A 25,617-nucleotide genomic window follows, 5' to 3' on the forward strand; every position below is an offset into this window, starting at 1 on the left:
GAGGTTTGTACGTGCTGCACCGCACCGTGCCCTGCTGAGCCCCAGGAGATCTCAGAGCAGGGTAAGGCAGAAGTGCCCCTGGCCAGCAGTGTTCTCTGCACGGAGCAGGGACAGGGCTGTGAGCACAGGCAGCAGCAGGCCGAGGGTGGAGGGGAGGCACCCAGGGAACAGGGGCTTTGCCAGAGCTGCACTGCCAGTGCTGCTGCTCCTGCCCCTCACTGCACTGGGATAAGCTATGTTCAAACTCTGTGCGTGCTGGGAGAGCCACTGATTTGAAGTTAATTTGTTAATGCAGCAAAACACATTGTTTCTAAAAGGTCAGCAGGTGAAGCTGTGTTGGAATATCAACTTAATTACCTGGGCTGTAGGGAGGAATGGGCACCAACCAGCACATGGCTGCAGTGCTAAAAGCTGCTAAATTGCTATTCCAGATATGGTCCTAAATATATGTACTATAGCTTTTTCTGTGAAGGGGAGAAATGTCTAAATTAGCACTTTCTCACAATAGCTGTTTACCAGCATATCTTTTTCCTCTGGATATTTGCTTAATTGTCTTGTTCTAAATACTTCTGAAACAACAAGACAGAAAATTTGCAGAAAGCCATTTTTATGACTGTGGATCTGGCACTGCTTTGCTAATTATCAGACAAGTGACTTAAGCTATGAGATGCTGGAGCAAGAAAAATCTTACATTCACTTTTACACTATCAAAATATTATTTAAAAATTATAGATCCCACATCTCATAAAACAGCTATTGTACACCCAAGGAACTTTCACAATACAGCTATTTAGGGTTTTATACTCAAGCAAACATTACAAAAGGAAAATTTCTGGTCTGTGACATAACAGCTTGTGAGCAGAATGTTATCTCAAACTAATTGTGGAGGTCTTTTGAGGTTTTTTTAAAGTGGTATTCAAAACAGAGCCTTGTGAGTAAATCAGAGGTGCTGGTTCATGTGCAGCAACAAGTGCAAGCTGACGGAAATGCTTAAAGGAAACACCACCAGATGAGAACTGGTTTGTTAGTATGTGGAGAAAGAAGAGCTTCTCAATTAGAAGTGAGGGTGTTTCCAATAATTTCCAAAGCAAAGCTCTTCTAGATTAATATCTTATTTCCTTCTGAAATTGAGGACTGGCTTGAAAATACCTTAAAGTCAATCAGCCATGGCAGAGAGATGCCTTGTGCTGGATGAAGCCAGGCTCACACACACCAGGCTGCAGGAGACCTGAAGAGCTGACTTTGGGAGAACATGCTGGACTCAACTGAACACTCAATTAAAAAAAAAAAAGGGAGAAAATAACAACACTGAAAAATGTCTGGTACCTAAAAAGATTCAGTAGAGAAAGCAGACGGAATCTATGAGGCAGCTGTTTTATTATCCAGCCAGATCCCTGCACAGCACACTCTGCTTTTTACATGCTCCCATATGTATAGCTCACAAACTGGGATGACAGGAACAGTGTATGCTTTACAGCATATATTTTTAATTTACACTCTGAAATATTTCAATGGAAATCTGCTGGGTCCTGTGATAAAAATAATCTCCATGTTTTAAGGGATGCCTCATTCTTCAAGCCACATTTGTAGAGTGGGAAGGTAGAACAAGTCTGGCAAAAATGCAGCAATGCCTAAAGCCAAAATCCCAAAACCATGAGAACACCACTGTGGACCTCTTCCTACAGCAAAGAGGTGCCTGCAGAACACAAAATATTTAATTCAATTTAGAGTCACTCTGGTTCAAAGAAGCCTCCCACACGTTGTTTCCATTTTGCTCCCATGTAGTGAGGCCCTGGGTAATAAAGGATCATGCTGCAGACAGTAACTACACAAGTCAGGAGCAGGCCAGGGTTCTGCTGATCCCTTTTCCACCTGCTCTGCTCTGGTCCCTGCAGAGCTTTCCCAGCCCTGATCCTCGCTGGGCCTTCCTTGGCAATTTGCTCCGGCACTCACCACTGTTTGGGCAGGGGATTCATTCATCACCATTCACTACTCTAAACACACACCAGCTTTTTGTTCTGAGAATGTATCAGAAAAAACAAAGAAATTTCAACACAAAGAATGGACTTTGAGTCCATTTCTTTGAAATACTCACTGTCACACAGAACTGTTCTCCTTGTCCTCTTGGGCAACCACTGGTGACTTTGTATAATTTCTTGTTATTTCTTTGATATTTTGGCACCACTTTGCACTTCATATTTTGCACCAGCTTTTTTTCTGGACCCAGCAGTAACAGCAGAGTCCTACACTGACAATATCCACTCCTCAATCCTAGATGGGTAACTCTGTGAACACAGGGATGTTCCTGGTACTACACTAAGCCAGGAAGGAACACATCCTATGGACTGCACCACACAGTGGGCCTTACCCTGAAGCAGCACAACTTCATTTGTCCAGAAGGAGAATAAAACCCCAGCTCTCCATAACATTGCTGCATAATGACAGGGCCATGAAGGAAAACTCCCTTAACTCATCAAAGCAGGCCCTTTCTGGATTACAGCAAACCAGCAAGGAGGGCTTTTGTACAACTATTCACAGAGGTAAAACTGGCAAGAGGTTGAAAGAGAATCTCACTGAGATGATCGCTTTTCCAGAGGACTTCTTCCAAAATGAGTTTCATTTTGCTGTGGTTTGTTTTCATTCTGTCTATTCTTCAACATACATGGATGGAGAGACATGTTGCAAAAAATCCCAGACCCCAGGAATATATTTATCCCAGACCCCATGTGTTAAAGCCTATCCATCTACTACCTCAGCAGAGTTTAAAATCACAGCTAATAGGTTAACAACTGCTTTTCTTCTGCTTCAGATGAAGAATATCAGAAAGCTGGGGGAATATTCAGCTTCCCAATTTGTACTGACTGCTCAGTGCTACTTGCAATGTCTGTTTGACAGGACTGACATTTTGTAGCACTGTGAGACGGGAGAACGTGTGACATTTTTATTCATGGTGGCGTACGCCCTTGTAATGATCAGCCCTGGTCGATGTGCTTACTGCAGCAGCCCCGAGCCCTCGGAGAACAAACAGCAGCCCGAGGTGCCAGCAGTTTGGCTGCCTTATTAAACACCACCAGGATTCTAACGAAGAGCAACTGCTGGAAAATCTCACTGTCAAATCCTCAAGGACATTGTCAACATGGAACTAACTACATATATTTTTCACTTAAAATACTAGAAAATCCAGCAATGCAATATCAAATTTAAAGAAAAAAGCCACAGTGGTTTGTGTGTGCTTTTTAACTGGTCATTTTACCAGCTTTATATTGGCTTTCTGTGGTCCTGATGCTGGAATTCAAATCAAAGAGATCATGTAACCTGCATGATTTAAAATGCTGGAAAACGGACATATCCCTTATTATCTCTTAACAGCTATTTCTCTCTAGCAAGTGGAATACTTGCACAGAAAAAAGAAAAAATATATGGTCTCTCATTTAAGGAACTCTATAAACAGCAATGACTCTCTGCTTCACTCACCTTCATTATTCACCAAGCCAGGCTGCATAACTGGGGGAACATTCTCCCCCACACACCCACAGAAGGACACAGACCCTCTATCTGCAGCCTGGCACTCACAACTGTTTTGTGTGGCATTCATCAGCCCAGCTCTGAAGGACAAATCTAAAAAATGCCTGGCTAAACAAACAGTCACAGTGGGGTCAGCATTTAGAAGAATTATATGTTTCACACACTCTTTCTCTTTAATCTCCTGGTTAATCCAGTGGCCCAGAGGTCAGTTCAGACAGTTCTGGCCTAACTGCACATATCAACTTCATAAGTAATACATAAGAAGCCTCTGGATGCTGATCTACATTGATAGAGAAGCAAGTCACCCATAAGACACTGTGAGCTCTCCTCAAGTTGTCAATCTAGGTGATTTGGGTAGCCTTGCATGTACTGATATATTTATTTTCTATGTATGTATTATTTATAAAGCACAACTCTCCTTCCACATGCCAGCAGTGATGGACCAAGATCCTCCCTGCAAGATATTTATGGGTTCCTCAGCAGAACAGGACTAACAAGGAGACTCTGCAGACAGGTTACAGCTGCTGTCTCTTGTCACAAGGCCTGGGAGGTCGGCTCTGCCAGCCCTCCCTTCACACGTGCAGGCAGTGCAGCACTGACACGCAGTTCTCAGGGCAGCACAGTCATTTCCAGCACCCCTGTGTAAGGAGTGCTTCAAATACCCAGACAGCTGGAAAACACTGAAAGACACACTGCAATGTGCTTTTTCATGGCTGAACACATACATGTGCTGGATGCAGTCTGGGGCCACAGTCTCACTGCAAAGCATGAATTCCTGCATGGCACAGCACAAGCCCCCCTGCTGCAGGGGCTGGAGAGAAGCCAGCTGTGCCTGCTCCCTGGGAAGCCCTGGGCAGCAGGTGCAGGAGGGGCAGAGACCCTGGGCACGCTCTGCAGGCGCTGCTCACACCTGTCCCACGTTGGCACACATGGCCAGGGCAGGCACTCCCTAACTCCCACCACATGGACTGCCATCTCTGCTAATCCTGCACACCACAACTTCAATCCATTGCATCACTGTCTTGTCCACTGACATTGGTTTTACGACTCTGACTAAGAACGCTGTCCCCTGAGAACCTGATGGGACATTTGAGTGGTCTCAAGCAGACATTAGATGGGCAAGTGCTTCTGGGCCAAGACATTTGTTTTTCTTGTGAGTCTTCTGACTTGTACTGAGCAACACTGAATTCCTTCCTGAAAGGAACAGGCAAAGAAAGGAGTGAAGACAAAATCATTTTAAACAACTAGTACTTTTGCTAAATCCATAAAGAATCAATTGGAGAGAGGGAGGAAACCCCATGTGGCTCCAGAGAAAGGAAATGAGAGAGCCCACATTGCTCATCTGTGGGGAAGAGTGGAAGGGAGGCTCGTTCTCTTAATGAAGGTCCTGCTATTGTCCAAGCAGCTCAGAGTGGCCAGAGGAGGGCTGGCTCTGCAACCAGAGCATACAGTTACATGAATATTAGCAAATGAACTTGTTTTCCCCTTTCCCCTTTGGTTTCTACCTCAGTGCCACACAATGCCTGCTGTGATCCAGGGGAATCTGCTATTGTTCCGATGCACCTGGGTGTGAAGGGAGTCACAGGGTCTGGCAAAGGAGCCTTCCTCCCTTCCCTGCTTCATCCCTTTTACCCTGGAGATAATCCCTCCTCTGCTGCCTCTGGCCTCAGTGATCCAGTTCTGCATTCCTGGAATGTAGCTGGCTGGTGTTCTCCCCATCTTCCCCCTGACCTCTTAATGCCATTTAATCTCCTGGAAGAAGAGCACTGCCCTGCAAAGCAGAGTTGTTTGTTCTGTGTGTCCAAGTGCACACTGTGACTAGGAAAAATGAACACGTTCATTTACAGCAAAAGGCTTCAAAACAGCAAATAAGACAGCAATTTCCATGCTGTGGCCTGCAAGAGTTTAACAGCAGTCAGAACAAGCCAGGGAGAGAACCCAGAGAAGTCCTTCCACAGTCAGACAAGCTGCTTCAGTACATTAATGCATTTTCCATTTGTCTCATAACTATTTACATTAGTCCCCAGAGCATTGATTCTCTGTAGTTTGCATCAAGCATGGAACATGATTGAATCTCTCTACTAAAGATATATGTGGAAGAGTCTTTTGTATTTTTTTAAGCTTTACACCTTTTGGTGCATAAATGGAATTAAGTATCCCATTTGCTGGTAAATAAAAACAAGCCATAGAAAACATAAACCCAGCTAAGCTGACAAATGACATTCTAATTATAATAGACACAATTAGAGAGCTGTACAGAACTGCCAGGATCACTTGCTTCTAATGAAATTATTCCCTTTCCCAAACATCACAACAAGTGATGTTTCTGGCAGCTTATCATTTGCTGGTTTAATTGTACTAAATCAGGGGTGCTACTGACTGTGGGAAAGCTCCTAAGGAGGAATGTTCCTAAGTGTAGGTTTGATTTTGAAGCCCTTGGGCTCATCCTGCGTGTTCACACCACCTCTCCCAGACTGGTGGGAAGACTGGGCACAGGTACCAATCCTGTATGAACTCTGTGGGTCCTGCCAAAGCAGCTCCAACAACTGCTTGCTTGGACAAGGAACCTGTTCAAAACAGTCACCATGACACTGTGTAGTGTCTATTCTCCAAACAGGTCAAAGACAACACAGACACGTGTTCTACCTAAAAGGTGCAAGCGTGGGCATGGCAACAAGAGCCCAATCCTCCGAGTCATAGATCACCAGCATTAGTGTCCCATTCTGCCCCAGTCAGGGCTTACTGGGCTCCCAGCACTGCCCTGCCTGGCACACTGGAAAGGATTCCAAGGACAGCTCTGGCAACTGAATATGCAGCAGGTGTTTGATGCTTAAAGGACATTTTGGTCAGCTTTTCACACAACAAACCAGCAGAAAGCAAGGAATAGGACATTCATAGAATCATTAAGGTTGAAAAAGACTGGAAAGATCATCAAGTCCATCAAGCACCACATGAGATGCTCTCTGTAGCACTGGATCTTCCACAACAATTAACCTTACTCTTCCCCCAAACTTAGAGCACTACTCAGTATCACAAACCTCCCCTTTGAATCTTGGCCTTGGCTTGAAAATTGCTCCCTCTTCTCCCCACCCATTAAACCATAAGCTGCCTGTACTGCTCCTGCTACTTGTTGAGTACAGTTGTGTTGTCCCAGAGCCCTTGGTGATAGTTCCTGTATTTGGTTGATGCAGGGATCAATAAGAAAGGTACACCCTGGGTAAAGCATGTAAAGTGCCACCCAGGAAAAGCAGTGGTCCCACCCTCCCACGATGGTGTCTTACTAAGAACATTCCAGTTTAGATCTTTACTACACTGCCCCAGGCTATCTGGCTAAAAATCCTTCTTTTCACCATCAATGGGAGCATTCCCACAATGTCTCAGTATTGCAGAAAGGATCACTCAAACAATTCCATAATAAACAAGGCTCTCCAACGATGCCTGATCATCACTCACCAAGATGAGCCAGGACATACAGAATCTCCCCCAGTCAGCCAATTACTGCCAAATTTTGGTGAGCCATCAGCTGAGGGGCTGTGCTTTTACAGGCATTTCAAGATATTTTACTGATATTTTTTGTAGCCGTACAACTGCAGATACACAACCGTGTTTGGAAAAGCCAGCAACTCCCTCACTCTAGGGTGAGAGATAATGAGTTAAAATTAAAGGTTGTTGCTAGCTCGCTAGCCCATCCCCCTTTAGCTAATCTGTCATGTAATGAAGAGAAGCACCAGCGCAGGACAGCTCGCTGCCGGCTCACTTACAGCGAGCTGATTAAGAATGTTCAACCAACAGCAGACTGCAGACCTTTCCGAGGAAAATAAATAGACTGTATGCAAATGTGTTTGTCACTTTGACAGCACGTCTCAATTAAAGCCCGCGCGGCGGCGGAGCACTCGGCAGCGCTGGGCCGGGCTCCCTGCACCGCCCGCCCCGAGCCGGGCCCTGACCCCAGTGCATGCATGCATTTTAAACCGCGCTGCCAGCCGCACAATGCTGCACTCCGAGAGAGCCCCTGACAATGAGAAAAAAGCCTCTTTCATCCTCTTCAGTTTAGAAGAGCTGTGAATGCACAAACAGCCCTTATTTCAGAGTTCTTGTGCCTTTTTAATTGTTCCCACCTTCTGTATTCTAGACAGAGTTAAAAGTGACATTAAAATCTCTGCCTTTAATCACGAGTTAGAAGCCATCTCCCATTTATACAGTAAATGTTGCTGCTTTTTTCCTCCCCAAAGCCTTAATCTATATTTCATAAACCTGAACATCTTCTCCTTTTGAATGAACGTATGATTTCATTTTTGTTTTGGCATTGGGCTATTAGAAGGAGCAGACCCATGCCAGGACTGTGGCTGAGTCACACAGCCTACAACTGCTAAGTCAGATGGGTTTTTGGAAACCAGCATTTGTAATGTGCTGACAGCAATAAGCATTTAGTCAGCAAGCCTCTCCCCACAGCCAGGGGTCAGGAAAGCTGATGCGTGTTTCTTTCAACACAGAAAAGTGATCATTAAAAAATTTCAAAGTGACTGTTAAAAAAACCTCATGAATTTAAATTTGCACTTCCCAGTCAAATATATATTTCATTCATCTCCCATCATGTTTGAACCCTCCATCGTTCACAAAAATCGAAAGGAAAAACTGAAAAAAAATTGTAATATCATCTGATTTCTGACTGCTTTAAATGAAATGTAACATGTCCCTGCTGGAGCTAGATGGCTGCATTCCTCCAGTAGCCCCAACTCCTCTCAACTGTAGTGGCACTGAAAGTAACAGAAAAATAAGTCTCTACTGAAAATACTTAATTGGAAGAGAAAGATTTTTTAAAAGTCTCCAAGAACTTACTTTTAGCACACTGGTTAAAGTACTGAAAAAAATCAATCTAATTCTGAAATGATGCAGACAACACTGCTCTGAGCAGTGAGCAGACCTCGGGTGGCCCCATCTCATACCTGAACAGTCAGTGCAGCCACACCAACTGGTTTCTATTCATAGATACTTCTCTAAAACTGGTTTGCTTCACATTTTATAATGTTTTACAATTGCTTTAAATTTACACTTTTCTTCCTTAGAAGAAATCAGATATTTCCTCCTGTTTTCTGGTCAGAACAGTGTAAAGAATAGATACAACAAAAGAAAGGAGAACAGTGAACACAAATCATGTCATTTTTTGAGTCAGCCTATACTTAATAGGGGAACACTGGCAAACGGATAATAAACACTGGATGTTTTCCCATGAAAATCACAGCAACTACAATATTTTCTAAATAGCCAGGTCTTCAAACCCCACCCCCAAACTCTCTGTTTCGCAGACATATCAAAAGAAACATTACACCAGTAACTAACGTGAACAGCTCAGCTGTCAATACTGAATACAGAGCACGCTAACAAGCTATTAATTGATTTTTCCATCTTAGTTCATCGCATTTAATTTTCAGAGAATGTTCAAATGCTTTAATAGTTGGACATCCCATATTGACACTAATGATCTGGCTAGATAGCAGCGGATGCTTTAAATTCTACACCCTCAGTCCTGAGAGCTGAAGCACCTTGCATGCTAAAACAGCTGCAAAATAGTTTCTAAATTTGCTACAATATTTATGCTTCCCCCATTCACTCATCGTTTATTTTCCTCAAAATCATAGTTCAAACAAAAGGAATCTGCAAACCCCAGAAAAAGCAGGTTTTAGAATCCCCTTTAAACAGATAGAACAGAAATAAAACTAAAACAGCACAGTTCAGTGACTGAAGATAATGAAGCATTTGGTATATTTGTTATCGTGACTTTTCTGAACTATTCTTGCTGAGGCAAATGATGGAGAACAACTTACACTAAGACCTACCTGACCAAAATGCACTGTGATTGGTCTCCTGTCCTCTCTTAATTTCGGGTCCTTCTTCTCAGGCAGGGGTGATGGTGCTGTCCTTGGCAGGGGCTCCTCCGGCACTGCCGAGCAGCCGTTCTCAGCAATGTCCTGTGGGGCAGGAAAAGGTGAAAAGCACGGCCAGGAACACTCCTCAGGAAGGGCAAGGTGCACAAAGGAGACACTAGAGGATAATGCTGACTTAACAATTCGGATGTTAGGGGAAAAAACACCAAAGTACAGAAAAGAAAATATCATTAGAATAAAATATTTCATCCATCAGAGCTTGTACATAACCCCTCTCTCCTCCCAGTTCCAGTGCTGCAAACAGGACATTCAATAAAATGTCTGACTTGAACACGCAAAAGCCAGGAAGTGCATGTGGAGAAAAAAACCACAGCTCAGATTTTCTATTTTAGAAATGAACTCAACAGAAGTGCAGGGACAGGGCATTCTGCTTATTGTAAACCTAAATGAACACAGTAATTCCATTAACTTACTGCACAGAATTACCCATAGCAGAACAATTACTGGTGGAAGTGGCAAGGAGAGATGGAATTCAGAACTTAGTTAGCTCTGCATTTCATCTTGGAGTCTGTGTGCACTGAATATGCCTCCAGGAGAGGGTACAACACCAAGGGCTGCCTGGCAGAACACTTTTTGTTTGCTTTGACTTTAGTTCTCATCTCCAGAAGTGAAGTGACCAGCCAGCCCAGGTTAGAGGACTTGGCAAGAACAAGGTGTGTAACACAGGTTTTGAAAAAGACAAAGGCCTGCAGACACCAGGAATCAGAGAAGAAGCAAAGAGTTTGAAAGTGAGTTGAGAAACAGTCTGTAACACAGTGGGCCCCGAACCTTACATCTCTGCAACAATGCCAAGGAAATAATGCTGGGTAAATATGGAGAGAAGACTGCAGAGGCTGGAGCTCTGCAAGGCTGACCTGAGGGTGGCTGCTGCCACCGGCAGGGCTTTGATTCCCCGACCTCTGACACGGCCCGCGAGCCCCCGGCTCGCTCAGGTACAATAATGAGCCGTGTAAGCTGATGGCCAATTAGAAATGGTTCCTTTGGACACACACTGACCTAATGTGTTTAGGTCAAATGAAACAAAAAGCTGGATGGACTTTCTAAGGGGCTTTGTCTGCTCCACAGAGAAGCTGAGACCCCTCTTTAGATCCAGCTGGTAGAGCAGTGGTTCCCCAATACGGGCATAAGGATCATGGGGAATTAACAACTTGTTAAGGTCAAACTAGAGAGAAAAACTTTTTTCCCCCGCCCTTCAGCTGCACAATGCCACCTTGTCTTGAAAAGGTACAACAAAGTCCTCCGAATTACTAACAAAGAGCCCCAAAGCAAGACATTGACAAGAAACCCGAGTGTCTACAAACTCCTACTCCAGCTCCAGCCAGCACTGAGGCCCCAAGGGATCTCCTCAGCCTGGAACTCACACAGTCTATGGCCGCACCGTTCCTTGCAATGAAGCCAAACACAAAAGGCTATTTACACATTCCTGTGGGGTGGAGCCACACTGCAGGTGCCTGGAGCTGCCCAAGCTGCAGCACTCCCAGGGCCACCCAGCCGTGCTGAGCAGGGGCTGCTCCCGGCCCTGCAGAGCCTCCCTGGGGCTGCGCCTCCAACCAAGGCTGCACACAGCTGGGAGGCAATGGAGGGCAAAGCACCTTCCCAGGCAAATCCCCAAAGAGCCACAAGAAGGACACAAAAGTTTGGACATGAGGGGAATGGGAGGAGATGAAAGATGGAGAGAGATTAAGTCATTAAGCAAAATCCCCTCAGTTGTGTAACGATCACTGCAAATCCTTGAGCTTTTATTGCTATAGATTGCCCCTACTTCTCTGATGATATAATTGCATATAAAAGTAACATGTTACTAAAGCCTACTTCCACTGTCTTTGGTGCACAGACTTCCAATGAAACCACAATATATATTTTTTAAAAACTGCTTAATAAAAGATAAGAATTAAATTATTTCATTCCTCTCTATTTTTTCAACATCCCCAAAAGGCAAACAAATCATCAATACAGCTTCACTCATCAAAGCAAAATCTGCTTCACAAAAGTTTGTTTTCTATCTTCAATGAAAACACATTGGAGTTAAAAAACCAGTGAAAAACGATCTTATTTTGTAATGGACTGCAAACACTGGCTAGAGAGGAGCAAAACACATTCTGAGTGTCTTGAACGCGTTGCAGGTTGTGTTATAGAGCTCTAAATGAGTTGTTTCTAGAATACCAGGCATTAACTAGAGCCACACAGGGCTCTAGTAACTAAAATAACGTTGAATATATTAATGCCGAGTGCCCAACCATTTATATAAATTGTCTTAGCCAGAGCTTTCAGTAAGTTCCATTCTCCTGACTGAAAGATGAGGACGGTACCATTCATATTCCTCCCTCTTCCTAATTCTATGCAGTTAAGCTTCAAATGAGCCACTAGCGGAGGGCCTTGACCACCACGGTGGTGAGATGGAAAAAGGCAGCCTTTGCAAAAAAGAAAAAAAAAGGGAAATGAAAAAGAAAAAAGAGAAAAAAGAAAGAAAAAAAAGAACTATATCAGATATAAAATAAAGCTACTAGGCTGTATCTATTAACAATTATTTGCTCTCACTCATAAGAATCCTCTGAAAACTATTTCTGTTGCTTTGAAATACTGCACCACAAATGAACAAGGGATGGAAATGGAGCACCATTCAATCTCCACTATCATATTAAAGAAGGACCTTACACACACCACAGTGACCTCTCAACAGGTCAATCCTGCATTTCTCATTTGCAATTCAAACCCAAGACTGGAGCAGACCAAGGGCAAAATGGGCTCTTGATTATATTTAAGAGGTCACCATTGCTATGCAGAGTTGGAAGAAGCAGAACCTCCAGCTTTATTGCATTTTTAAATTATATCTTGTACAGTAGCTGCTCAGATTTGGCAGCAAAAACTGGAAAAGGGATGTTTATATTTGACTTTTCCTTACCAGGGGCCTGCATACTTTCTATATTAATAATGGAAAATAGTATGTTAAAATGCAGTGGATAGTAAGTTCTGTTTAAAAATAACCTTAGGTTACTCTTAGAAGATGAAAGACTAGCATCCCAAATTTGGCAAAAAGTATTTAATGATACCAGAATGTCAGACAGTTAATACTCACACACGCTAGTGAGGAAACAGGATAAATACAATGCTCTCACATAAAAACTGGGGAAGATGCATTAATAGGCCTGTGCATAACAGACCCATAATGAAGCAGCCCTTCATTTAGATTAAAAATGAGGGTAACCAAAGCAATGTTTGCTATTTTTACCACTTTTAACAGAGGAATTCCTAATTTTAGTTACCTTCCTGCCTGCTTTCACATGGAGAAGAGGACGGGACATAGAAAAGGACAGAATAATAAAGGAAGGAGAGGTTGAGCAGTGTGTGTCAACTACTCACAGCTATCTTTTAAGTTCCCGTGAAAGCCTATGTTGAACAATCATGTTTAAGCATCTCACAGATACACCACATAAAGAAGGTGAACCAAAATTGGGCCATTTAGTTGTAAATGTTATGTGTGTTTTTTAAAGAGTTGCTTGCTGCTTGACAGACTAGGAAGACAACAATAATAATAAAACAAAGCAATGACTGAATGAGGCTTTTCTCAGCCTGGTACACAAATGTCACACAACAGCACACAATTCTATTATCATTTAAAATGCAGGAAAAAAACCTGCTCACATTACACAGCTCCAACAGCTTTAGGAACACACGCAGAAAGGCAGAACGTCATGTCCAGAGGTGAAACACGGGCAATGACATAAAGAAATCCAGGTACAAGAAAACTGCTTCATGTTTCTACTGTTTTCAAATTATACCTACAGTGGTCATATATAATGTAGAGTAATAAAATAACATAAAAGCATCTGAAGGCACTTTATCTTCCCCGAGATTCTGCAGCAATGTCTGGAGGGCTCAGAGAGGGGCCAGCAGCTGGAATGCACACAGGCAAATCCTCCCTTCGTAGCCTGGGGACAGGCTGAGAGCACTTCTGTCTGCCCAAGAGCATTTGGTGCCCTAACTTAAGAGGATGGTCTAGAAATTTAGAGAAGAAATTTACAGAGTGAGCACAGATTAAACAAAACCCACCCAAACTCCTATGCAACAAATTGAATACAAATTTCTGAATAAGAAGCTCAGTTCTCTCAGCAGGTCAGCTGCCTGGCTTCCTCCTTTCTCTGAGAGCTCTGAGGCACAGAATAAAGGGAGTCTCTGCCCTAAGCCAGGGCAGTTACCCAGGTTCTCATGAGGTGTGTGCCAGTGTGACAGGAGCTCTGTTAGAAAGGAGCAGCTGGGACTGGATAACGCATCCCTGGAACACAGCGGAGCAGCTGGAATTGTGCTGTTTACAAACACACACACACACATATTTGGGAAACAACAAACAGTTGGAGTGGGTTTTCCTCCAATAATTCCAATTGGCAATTGACATCAACTCTAATAAAATCCTTCCTGTCTGAACTTTGCAGCAGACATTCAAGAAATGCAGAAATCCCCTTCCCAATGACTATTTTTCCTGACTGATAACTGCAAAAATAACAACAAATTGCAATTTGCAAAAAGTTCACTGCCAGAACTGTAGGGAAATGCCCCCAATCCACATGCAGTCCCCTCACACAGTGCCCCAGCATGAAGGACAGGAGCAGGACCACTCCAAGCAGAACACTCAATTTTCTGGCTTTTGTGGGTTTAAGTCAGAGCTTTCATGTATTTGAAGACAATTTTTTTCGTCTGTGAATATTTATAAGTGTGAAAAATCCAGGACAGCTGGTAATGCATTTTGAAGTGTGCTAACAGCACTGTATCAAACAGCTTCCTATTGATCACATCATGCTTTCAGTGGCTAAGGATTTCAGACGTGGTGCTTATACATTTTGAATAAGAACTTCAAGTACCTTTTGCTTCAAGCGGTTTTTCACTTCTTTTATTCCCATTTTTGCATGATCTTTTGCCTGCATGAAAAATAATTTAAGTTAAAATTCCCTTCTATTTCCAGCAGTGACTAAGTTTGTTTTCAGTTAATAAAAATGGCAATAAAAAAATGTAACAGGACACTGAAAACACATTAAAACAAACAGAAAGCTAAAAAGACCCCAAATAAACAAAAAACACCATCCCATCTTTGTTGTAAAAATTTTGCTTTCCCTGTTTTGAAGTCACAGACATCTTTCATCATTTTGCATTCCACACGCTCAGTGTTCCCCAGTAAGTATTTATCTTTGCTATAAACTTCTATTCTTCCACACTGGCAGTGAGCCTGCAAATTCTCCTCACGCTGCTCTGGATGCCAGTCCCATTTAGTAGAGCCAATCTCATCCTACTCCCTTCTCTCAGGCTGGAGGAAGGGAGGAAAAAACCCCAAAGTTTGAACGGTTATCTCAATGCTTTTTGTAACATTATTTCCCAGAACTGAGCATATAAGAAATCCTCACTTGTTTCTGTGCTGTTTGATCTGGCAGAGCGGAGCTGGCAGCCACACACGATAGCACAGCAACACACAGCTGTTTGTTAACAGCACTGAAAACACTTCAATTTAAAGAATAACTCAGTAAGTTGGGCTCTAAATAAGCAGGTATAAGAAATCTCTAGGGAAAATTAATTGACATTTAGAGAAGATGGAAACAATTTGGAAAATGAGAGGATTCCCTTCTTTCGATGAAGCTGCAAGCAGGGAAAGCTGAGGTAACAATGATTTCCAACAGAGCAATGATGAGATGGTAGAGCTGCCTAGCAGAGAACACAGGCACTATTTCTCAGAAAGAGTTCTGTGTAATAAATGGAATTTATCATCTGTACTTTCAAAAGAAATCACAAGTTCCCATTGTACTTTGCATTTCAATTGAGTTTAAATTTCAAAATGACTTTTTCATTTAAATTTGAAATTTGAATGAATATATATTTTGAGTAATTTTCTGAGACCAATAAAAATGGGTTTAAGTCTTGAGTCTCATTTGAAAGGTCTAAACAGAATTGTAATTAGACTCTTATCTCAGTAGTAAGCCAGTCCTCAATACTTACAAACTTATAGACAGTCTTCATGGCAGGGTTAGCCTTGGTCTTCACTGTGTTTAAAATGGCTCCACTTCCTTTCTGTAATTATAGTAACAAGGGAAGAAATGTTATCAAAGCTCTTTAAAGCAAACAGCCATCTAAAATCCACCATTCTTAACTTAAAATAACAGAGCATTAACTATCCTTATTAGCAGAGCTGAGTATGAAAAGGTCAGATTTAAAGAAAAAGACCCAAGGAAAACGACTCTGAATGTCGCTCTGGTTTTGCCCAGTTCTGTATTCAGCACTTGTCCAAGAGACAATGCAGGTGCCTCCCTTGTCTTACACATCTCACAGCTGTGCCCTGTGCCTCCACTCACCTCATGCTGTCCTGTACACTCCACTAAAATCCTGACCAAGTTTAAGACACAAGTATCCTGAGCAACACTCAATGTCTGAGCCAGAGACTGCCTCAGGACAGTCTGTACGTTCAATTTGAGGAGGGGAGACCTGGTTTTACTTTGCTCTTTTCCCTTCCCTCATCCCACAGTCCTGTTTATCACACATGGTGCCTTTTTCAGATACAAGTAGTTGATAAAGGGATAGTGAGGGAAAATGAAATCTAACTCCAGTCACAAACATTAATTCTAGAGCAGCTGAATCTCATGTGATGAATACAATCAAAGTGATGAGCCAGTGATGCATGCACTGCAATGATCTGTTCACCTGGCTGGTGCGGTACACCCCTGCCACACCCCACCGACTACTGCTGTACAGCACCTTACAGAGAAACACACAAGGGCAAAATCCAAGCAATTAAACCCTGGCTAACATTGTATTTCCTACTTTCAGTGCAAAATAACATTTCCAGAGATGAAATTTGATTATATGCAATCAGATGTAAACAGCTTTAAGATTTACTGTCTCTGTCACTACATGAAAATCTTCAACAGGCCAACCCCAGTTCAGGGTGTCTGGCAGGAGCTCATGTGCTTACCCTCACTGTGGAAAGCCACTGGTGGTACAGTTTGTCACTACCTGTGGAGAACCAAACACAAAAACAAATTGTAACCATCTGCTGAACAGAAAATAAGTTAAAAATGTGAAGTGTTGGCACTTAGTGGCTGTGGAGCATGGACAGAACAGCACAGCCAGCCTTTTCTTTCAGGAGAAAACATAACATTGATGAGAGATTTACACTCTCCTGTTTTCTCTGTGTTGTCTCAGACATTTGAGAACACAGATGTTTTTAAGTTCACTAAAAGAAATCCGAGGTGGTTCTGGGTAAAGCCAAGATTTGTCCTCCAATGCAAGAACTCTTTTAGTTGTACTTTATTAAAGTGGTAACACTGAGGTTTTTTAAGACTGAACAAGCATTACTCAGACTACAATACATTATTCAGAGCTCCTGACAGACGAAAGAACAAAAATTTAAGACATTTCAGGCTGCCAGGATCACTAAGCCTGTTATTTACCTAGCAGCAATGACCAATTACATCATGATAACCCACAAATGGTAAACCAACAAAAGTGTCTGAAATTACCTTAAAATATTTCTTACCTGCATATTCTCCCATATTTATCTCCTCTTCAAACACGTCACTGAAGCCCTCCCCAGAGTTCAGCAGATCCAGACGCCCATCAATGAACTGCATCAGCATTAGAAGACAGAAACACATCAACCATCCATCTTTATCCTTTCAGAAAGACTTTATCTTTCATTAGCTGGAATAATCTCAGTGTTCGCATTGGGTAGGGACTCAAAATAGAATGAAAATACCATCCAAACTGACACAGTGTTGCCCACTGCCCTAAGGTGTGCGGCTTTGCTAAAAACCAGCACTCATGTTTGGCTACACATACATGTTTTCAGCTGCCCTAAAGCAGCAGTTCTATGTAATATGCCTCCTGGGCAAAGTGTACAGGAGATATCTTGGGTCTAGGCATGCTCAGGTAAGAAAAATCCTTGAGTTCAGAGACCATTAGTGGGAAAACCCACCCACCTCTCAATATACAGAAAGCCTCAGCACCCCAGTCTGAGAGAAGCCAGCAAGCAGGAACTGAGGTGCTGCACTACAGGATCAAGGGACACAGAAACAGCCCCCCAGCCCCCACCTGAACTGTTACAGAATCTGCTTCCCCATGGATCACTGGAGGCAGTACCTGCTTGAAGAGCTGGAGCTGGATGGCATTCTGCAGGAACTGCCTCATCACAGACGAACGGTGGGACACGAACGCTTCCTCGCAGAAAGTGATGGGTTCACCCTGGAGAGTTCAGAGCATTAAACACTCTAACAGCCTTGACCGAGTCCCTGTGAATCCACTGCCTGCACCTGGCCTTCTTCCCTTCCAAAATAAACAGGTAAGGAACACAGACCTTACCTAGCATTGAGTAAACTGCGCTTTATTTGCAGGTCCCAACCACAGGATTGAAAAACAGGCTGGAAAATTGCAGATCATCAAAATAAACCAGAGTGGCTTTACACACATTTCACTAAAGCTGAAGAACTTTCATCATTCAAAAAGCTAACATTACTTACTCTCCCCAAAATATGACACAGAGTCATGTGAATTCCTTATACTCTGCTTATTTGCCTCAGCAGAGCCAGCACAAACGGGTCAGGAACGTCCACTCTGTTCTTTCCACACCTCTGAAAAACTCATATTGGAGGAGTGGAATTCCCCTTTTCCCCAGTCTTGACAGCAAAAGACAGGAATTGTTTTGCAGTTCTACTTTTATCTTATTTTAATGAGTTATGGTAATGCTGAAGTCTGCTGCGTATCTGCTGTAAGGGCACCAATTTCTTCCACATGTCTACAAATACACAACAGAGGAAGCAAATATATTTACTGAATTAAAAAAAAAATAACAAAGAAGGACTAAATTGTACTGATGTATAATTACTATGGATGCTCATACTAACTCAAAAGCCACATATGTGCTTATGGATGCTCATATTAACTCAAAATATATTTGGACTCATCATCTGTTGAGTATTCAAAATTAACATTAGACAGCAAAGAGTCTTAAAGCATTCCCTTTTAAAAGGATGATATAATTCTATTTCTGAAAGCTTTAAATTAGTAATCTCATATTTACCACTGGCTGTGTAAAATCAACAGGGCAGCTAAAATGACTGAGGAAAAGATTAATTGCAAGTGTCTGTTTATGCACAGGATGAGTATTCCTGACAGGGGGAAGTTACTTTCTTAGGAGAGTTTCTGTCACACCCCTTGCTTGAACGAGTGAATTTCCATGGATTTGGAAGAAAAAGCAGGTTTCTTACGTGATAGTTACAGTTTTAGGGTAATTTATTTTAAAAATAATAACCTGGTTTTGATTTACTCTCTTAACAGGGAAAACCAAAATTACTACATACTTTCCAGGTAAGAAGTGTGAGTGTGAGCATGAAAAAACTACTTTTTTCTTCTTTGCTGAGGCTTTGCTCTCATCAGAATAAAGAATTATAAGACACTTGATTATAAAATAAACAAAGAGAAAATGTTTAGAAGAGCAGGTCTGGCTGGTGTGTGCATGTATATTAGACACTGGTGCCAGTCTCCAGGACACACATGATGAAGGTTCTGGCTCCAAAGCCAATGTGTGCAGTCTGAAAGGTTTTTCTACATTTAAATGACTGTCATCTACTTGACCACTGTGAAAAAGGCTTTCCCATTAACTTCAGATACTGGAATGTAACAAAGGATCCCTGTAAAATATTTTATCCATGTCAGAGAAATCTGAGTGCAAAGAGCTGGGAGGAATGGGTAAAGAGAAATGCAGATTAGTTCACTAGCACAGATGTTCACCTAAGGTTTAGCTTTTGTTTAACCCTCACTTAAAAAACCCTTGAAAGGAAACAAGCAGCCCTCCGTATCACCTACAAGAATGCCAGATTGCCCCCCTGGCCAGAGCAGAGCGTGGCCAGCGTGGGATGAGCTCGGCCCTGCGCAGGGGAGGCGGCTGTGCCCTGCTGCACCTCCAGCAGCTCCTGCGCCCCCAGCAACACACACCCTGCAGCTGGGGCACCGGCAGCGCCTGCACACTTCCTTCCCAAAGTACTAATGATTGAGTTTGTTCATTAGCTTGATTAGACCTTTTGACTTCTTAAGAGACATTTCAGGCTGGATGACAGAAAAAAACTTTAATCATGGAGGTCAAGCGTGAGCTTTGCAGCTCAGAATGCATTAGTGCCTTCCACCCTCGCTGACCTCCCTGAGGTGCATACACCGTTCCACCCCCAGCCACAGCTTCAGGACAAAAAGACAAGCTGGACAATAAGACCATTTTCCTGACAGACCTGGTTAACTGTAAATTATAAAGCTAATCAGCTCGGCTTTTACTGACAAATGACATTATACATGGGGGACACCCGCAGAACTGCAGCTCTGGTGTGAAATGAATGGTCTTGTTTGCATGTGAAACAAGTAAAATAACTTGTCCTGAAAAACTCAGCAACTCCTAAACTCGCTGGTTCCAACAATTAAAATTTAGGCCATGATTCATCAACACCTTAAATATCCATTAATATCCTTTTCAACTGTAAATGCCTAACAGAGGCCAAAGCATTGCACTGCAAAGGCTCTAAATGTGTGCACAACATGACTTGATGAGGAATCTGACTTGATCTGTAATGTTACAGATAATTCACATATATTTCAAGATTGAACCACAGAATTCTTTTTATTACAAAAATGTACACATTTAATCTGCAATCTTAACACAACAGAAAAAACTTTAAAATATAGGATTAAGATTCCCAGACGCACTGAAAAAATAGGTGCCTTTTCTTTATGTCTTTGCAAACCTCCTTTATATGACTATTTCATATTCATCTGGCATAATGAAGTTCATCAGGGCAGTGCTGCATCTCATGACCCCTGAAAAAGCTGAAAAGTTTCAGCCCACATCTGATCTGCTGCCAGACATATTTTTATATTGGAATTCTGTTACATTCTAAAATAATGCTTAAAACTACTTAAGGCAGCAACTGGAAAATAAAAGGAGTCTAGGACTTATTTCAGACTGCTCTAGAGTTTCAGGAAACCTGCCGTTTTATATTATGAAGTCATAATACAAATTAAAAGATAAAGCCCAATTTTGTTTAGTTACACTGTAGAAAATTTCATCACAATCCCTCATATTTTAAGGAAATCACTTTTCCTCAGCTCACTGACTATGGCAGGAACTTTCAGAGTGAGTATAAAGGACTAAACTACATTACAACAGCAGAGAGCTGCTCTGCACACACACAGCCCCACTACAATTGCACAGAGCTGCTCTGCACACACACAGCCCCACTACAACTGCACAGAGCTGCTCTGCACACACACACTCACTACAACAGCAGAGAGCTGCTCTGCACACACACACTCACTACAACAGCAGAGAGCTGCTCTGCACACACACAGCCCCACTACAACAGCAGAGAGCTGCTCTGCACAGCAGCACACGCTGCAACACCAGGGCTCAAGGCACACACAGAGATGCCCACTGACAGGAGACAAGCTGCAATTTCCAGTGCCACTGCAGCACCCCCAGGACACAGCAAAGCAAGGGCATGCAAGCGGTCATGTATCACCTGATGCTGCAAATAACCACATCCTGTACTGACAATGGTTGTGCTGCAAATGGCAAAGTAAAGCCAGTAGGGATACTCTAGGAGTCATCAGCCTTAATTCCACCCAGAATGATAAAGCAAGGCAGGAGAATCATCTGGATATATATGTGTCTATGTCAAGCAGAGCAGCAACCAAGGGCAAGGCACTGCCCTGCAGACCTTTCCAGAACTGTGATGGCAATGTCAGGGAAAGATTAGCTCATCACAGCTGAAGAAGGATCATCAGCCAGCCAGCGGGATTCCATAAAGAAAACCTGAAATTGGTGACTGACACCTGAGAGGACATTAGCTCATTCAGCTTGCAATTGCACTGAAAAATAACCTCCCATAACCAGTCCATACATCCAGCACAAGAGAGCTCTTTGCATCCACCTCAGTCATAACGGGATCCAGAAAGCAGAGATCAAACTCTCTGCATTAAATGAACGATACCAGAGCTTTATTAGCGTCTCAGGATGCAGCTCAGGAACAAAGAAATCACGTGGTCAGAGATTTGACCACACGCCTTCTAAAGAAAAGTACATTCAGGCTCTTTTTGATAGGAGACTACCAGTTCTGATAAATTATTATTGCCAAGTGCAATCTTGAAAAGCATTTGAAAGCCACGTATTACAAATGCAGACTGCGCTGCCCAAACAGTGCAGCCTCACGTAAGAGCTCAGCTCCATCACCAGCCCAATTTCAGACTGTTTCAGTTCCCTACTACAGAATACAGCCTCTGGTAGAGACACAGCAAGAGGGCACAAAATCAACTTCAAATAAAAGATGAAACTGTCAAAAAATGTGTAACTAGAGAAAACTTCCATGGCAGAGCAATGGTTTTGCTTCTTCTTTCAAACTCAGTTAGTTCATCAGGATACCTGACATTTTCCTGTTAGACCAAGTAAAATGACACACACTCATACCCACAACTAATGAAAGTACATGACTGTAATGGAGGCAGCCAGCTTTCCAAGTGTTCATATGGCTAATTCCAGCCATTGCCTGCCCTGATTTCATCACCTACAGCAGCCAAACACTTCCTGTCCCTATGCAACTGCTACAGCTTCCTAGATGGAACTCAAGCAACAATCCTAGCACATGAAGTGCAAGGAAGCCAGCAAGAAAGCTTTTAGGGCTGGGAGGAAAAAGAAAGGAAAAAAAAAACCTCACCATTTCACAGATCAAGAATAGAGGCATGAAAATAATAAGTAACTTGTACACGGTCACAAAAGTCTCTGGCAGAGCCAGGGAAAAGAACCGAAATTTCTTTAATCCCTGCTCAGTCCCTTAAATACAAGGCTATTCTTCCTCTTCCTACTTGATATTGTGTCAATGCAGGAGTGTAGGTGTTGAAAGACTAACAAAAGGAAAGTAATAGTATGGTATTATGAGCTGAGAAACCTAATCTTTATCAGATACAGCAAATCTCTATGATGCTGCCTGCACTGGGAACTCTCTCTTTGTCCTGAATATGCTTTAAATTACTGGTATAATGTGTACTGGATATTGTTCCACTCTTATATTTATTCCACAAAAACCCCTGTGGCCTGCATGCGATTTTATCATTAGCTGGCAAGGTAATTTCAGGGCCTGGTTCTGCAATCATTCCATGAGCAACGCTGCCATTGAAGCTGGGACGTTTGGCATGCAAAGCAGCTGCCAATTCAGGGTCCCTGCAATGAAAAGGCCTTTTTCTATTTTAACTATTGTGGAATATTAGTGACAATACAGAGGAGGAGAAAAATTGCAGTGCAATTCTTTAAATGAGTTATTTTATACTATGACAAAATATAAAAGCATGCTTGGAAAAATAATCTACACAAAGTATTGCCTATCGGATAAACCACGAGCTATTTTTGCTTCACCTATTAAAACTCAATAGAATACAAAGTACTTGGTAAAATAGGAAAAAAAATAATCTCTGTAGAAATAACAAATCATTGGCCGAGATTTACAAATTACCAACATGCCTCAAGACCTCAAATATTTTGCTTCCTTTGATTTCTTAGATATATGTAAAAAGTCCAAACTCATCCAAATCAACGAGGTTTCCAGAAAAATACGTTGAAAAGATGTTTTTGTGCACAATGTAAATGACTCCTTTGTCTCAAGATCTCCAAAATCATATTCAATAAACAGATACTTTGAAGAGCAGGGCATTTTACTATCAGATTTAGATGCTGATATAGATGCAGAAGGAGAACAAACTGTTTTTAACTTCACTAAAGCAATTTGAGAGAAGCCTTAGTCATAAAGAGAGGTCGTGAAATCCCACTCTCTTAGCTAAGTAACAAACCTCCTGACTCTATAAATAAAATGGATCTAATGGAATGAAACTTTAATTTTGCACTGAGTCAGACACACCCAATCCCTGGTAGATCCACTGACGTACATGACGTAAGAACATGGCCTGCAGTGCCCCCTCCTTCACAGAGTAACTGGCAAAGGAAATGCCACAGCAGAACTTACTGAGGGAGGATCTGTCCCTTGTGTAAGGCCACGTGACAACTCGGTGAGGAAGCCTCAACTACTGCCATGGAAAAACACAGCCAGAAAAGGCTCACCTTAGAGCAGATCCTGTCCCCTGAGAGAGGTTACCAGGGGCCCTGGATTGGGAACACTGGAAAAAGGTTCCATTCCCTCATACAGGGAGAGGGATTCCCTTATACAAATGAGAACTTTTCACTCTCTTTTTACCATTTTCTCACCCATTGTCAGAAAGAGGCACAGATTTTACCTCATGAGCAGGCAAGACACAGAAAACACCACATCAGTATAATCATCAAAGCTGCTGATCATCTACCACTTTCATCAGAGCTCCTTGATCACTAGAAGACCCATCTCACAAAAGGCTCAGGATCCAAACATATTAAAAAGTATCATTTTTATAGGTTAGATTTCATTTTCCCAGGCTCTCCTGTACAACATCTCACAGCTTGCAGTTCTTATTTAAAGACTTCAAAAAGTAAGAAACTACAATTAAAAAAAAGAAACCTTGCCTCTGATAGCCTGGGAATGCTGAGTCTTCCATGCAGTTAGTGCCAGATCTGTAATCTGCCTCAGTCCCCCAGTTCCACCACGGTACACTCATAAACAGCAAGTTGCATCCAGTGTGAGGACAAAAAAGGAAGCAGACTTTTCCTTTCTCTGCTCTCCGCACACATTTTGCTCTGTCCATGAATTGTCCTGCATTCCTGCAAACCCACAGGACACCACAACCTGCAGCAAGTGCAATCACGTCCCGCGGGGCCACAGGGCTCCTCCCAACTCCCATCCTATGGCAACACATTCCTGACATGGAAACCGTGCAAAATTCCAACTCCTTTGTGAGGGGGAAAGCGCCATCTAATTAGAGCCCATGTGCAGGGAAGCATCTGGCTGGGAGCAGTGGTGCGGCGGCTCCCGGAGCTGTCGTGGAGACCAGGCGGGAGCGCCCGGAGCTGCCCGGGGCACGGGGCCAGCAGCACGGCTGTGGGCTCTGACAGGCAGCAGATGGGCAGGGACCGCCGGGCTCTGCTCCCCTCCAGACCCACACGCCCTCAGAGATCAGCCAGAGCTTGTACAAGTCCTCCTCATCTGCCCTGGAACCTCTGGCTTCCACCAAGGAAACAGAACTGAACGTGCCAACGTTTCCACCAGAAGAGTCCGCATGCAGTGCCTCCATCCCATTTTTGTAACGGTGATGAGAAGCTGCAACAACTGACAAAACATGATGCAAATATTTTAAAAATAATTCATTTTGATGCTTTATTTTGGCATTCACTTACAACTGCATTCTTGGAATAATGCACAGGAATTTCTGTGATTCATGCAGTGCATGATTCCATCTTGGCTGGGGAAGTTTGATGCTGTTATAATTATTAATAAAGTAAAACAAATGTTACCCTACACATGCAAAAGAATTTTTAATAACAATAAAAGAATTGTTAATAATGATGTCTCTCATTGTGGTGACCTCACAGCTTGGAGACCCTATTTTCTGTTAATAATTTTCAGTTACGTGAATACATGTTTTTTGTTCCAAATTCCTTTTTCAACTCAAGGGCTTCCCTTCACATTAGCTCAGCAGCCTGCTAAGAGTATCTTCAAGGGAAAGAGAGTTGACTATAATCCATGAAAACTCATCACTTTGACTGGAAAGCCCATTCATTCACACAGGCACTGCCCATGCCTTGCAGGAGGGACATCATCTTCTACACATTTTAGAAGATGAATTTTCCAGGAAAACATTTTTTTCTTGCCTCAACTCCCTCAGAAAGATGCCCAGCTTGTGAGTGCAGCTGCCTGCAGCCCTGGAGAATCCTGCAGCCCAATATTCATATTCCACAAGGCAGAGTATTCCAGGGAACTAACACGAAGCCAATTCTTACCAGTGCCAGAGAGAAGCTGCACCATGGCTGCTGGGAATGCTCACAGCAGGCACTGCCTGCAGAAGCTTCAGGAATGCTGGCTGCTGAGGAAAGAGTTCCTGAGGAACAGCCAAGGCTGACTGCGGACATGGGTACAACACTGGGACCCAAACACACACAAAACCTTCCGAAGCTGCCTCAGCAGCACCGCTAATAACCAACAATGTTCAGCGGTCTAAATTT

General features: G+C 42.8%; 1 protein-coding gene across 2 annotated transcripts in view; it reads right to left on the bottom strand.

Annotated features, from left to right (window-relative positions):
• Nucleotides 1-25,617, bottom strand: part of DENND1A (DENN domain containing 1A) — a 146,430-nt gene that overhangs the window by 13,404 nt on the left and 107,409 nt on the right. For both annotated transcript variants that reach the window (XM_058038529.1, XM_058038528.1), the window contains exons 14-19: nucleotides 17,586-17,687; nucleotides 16,984-17,071; nucleotides 16,420-16,460; nucleotides 15,450-15,521; nucleotides 14,327-14,383; nucleotides 9,363-9,494 (exon numbers count right to left, since the gene is read on the bottom strand). In XM_058038529.1, the coding sequence (XP_057894512.1) occupies nucleotides 9,363-9,494; nucleotides 14,327-14,383; nucleotides 15,450-15,521; nucleotides 16,420-16,460; nucleotides 16,984-17,071; nucleotides 17,586-17,687 (492 nt within the window). The remainder of the gene's footprint in view (nucleotides 1-9,362; nucleotides 9,495-14,326; nucleotides 14,384-15,449; nucleotides 15,522-16,419; nucleotides 16,461-16,983; nucleotides 17,072-17,585; nucleotides 17,688-25,617) is intronic.

Source organism: Melospiza georgiana, chromosome 20, assembly GCF_028018845.1.
Source record: "Melospiza georgiana isolate bMelGeo1 chromosome 20, bMelGeo1.pri, whole genome shotgun sequence".
In the NCBI taxonomy this organism is placed as follows: domain Eukaryota; kingdom Metazoa; phylum Chordata; class Aves; order Passeriformes; family Passerellidae; genus Melospiza; species Melospiza georgiana.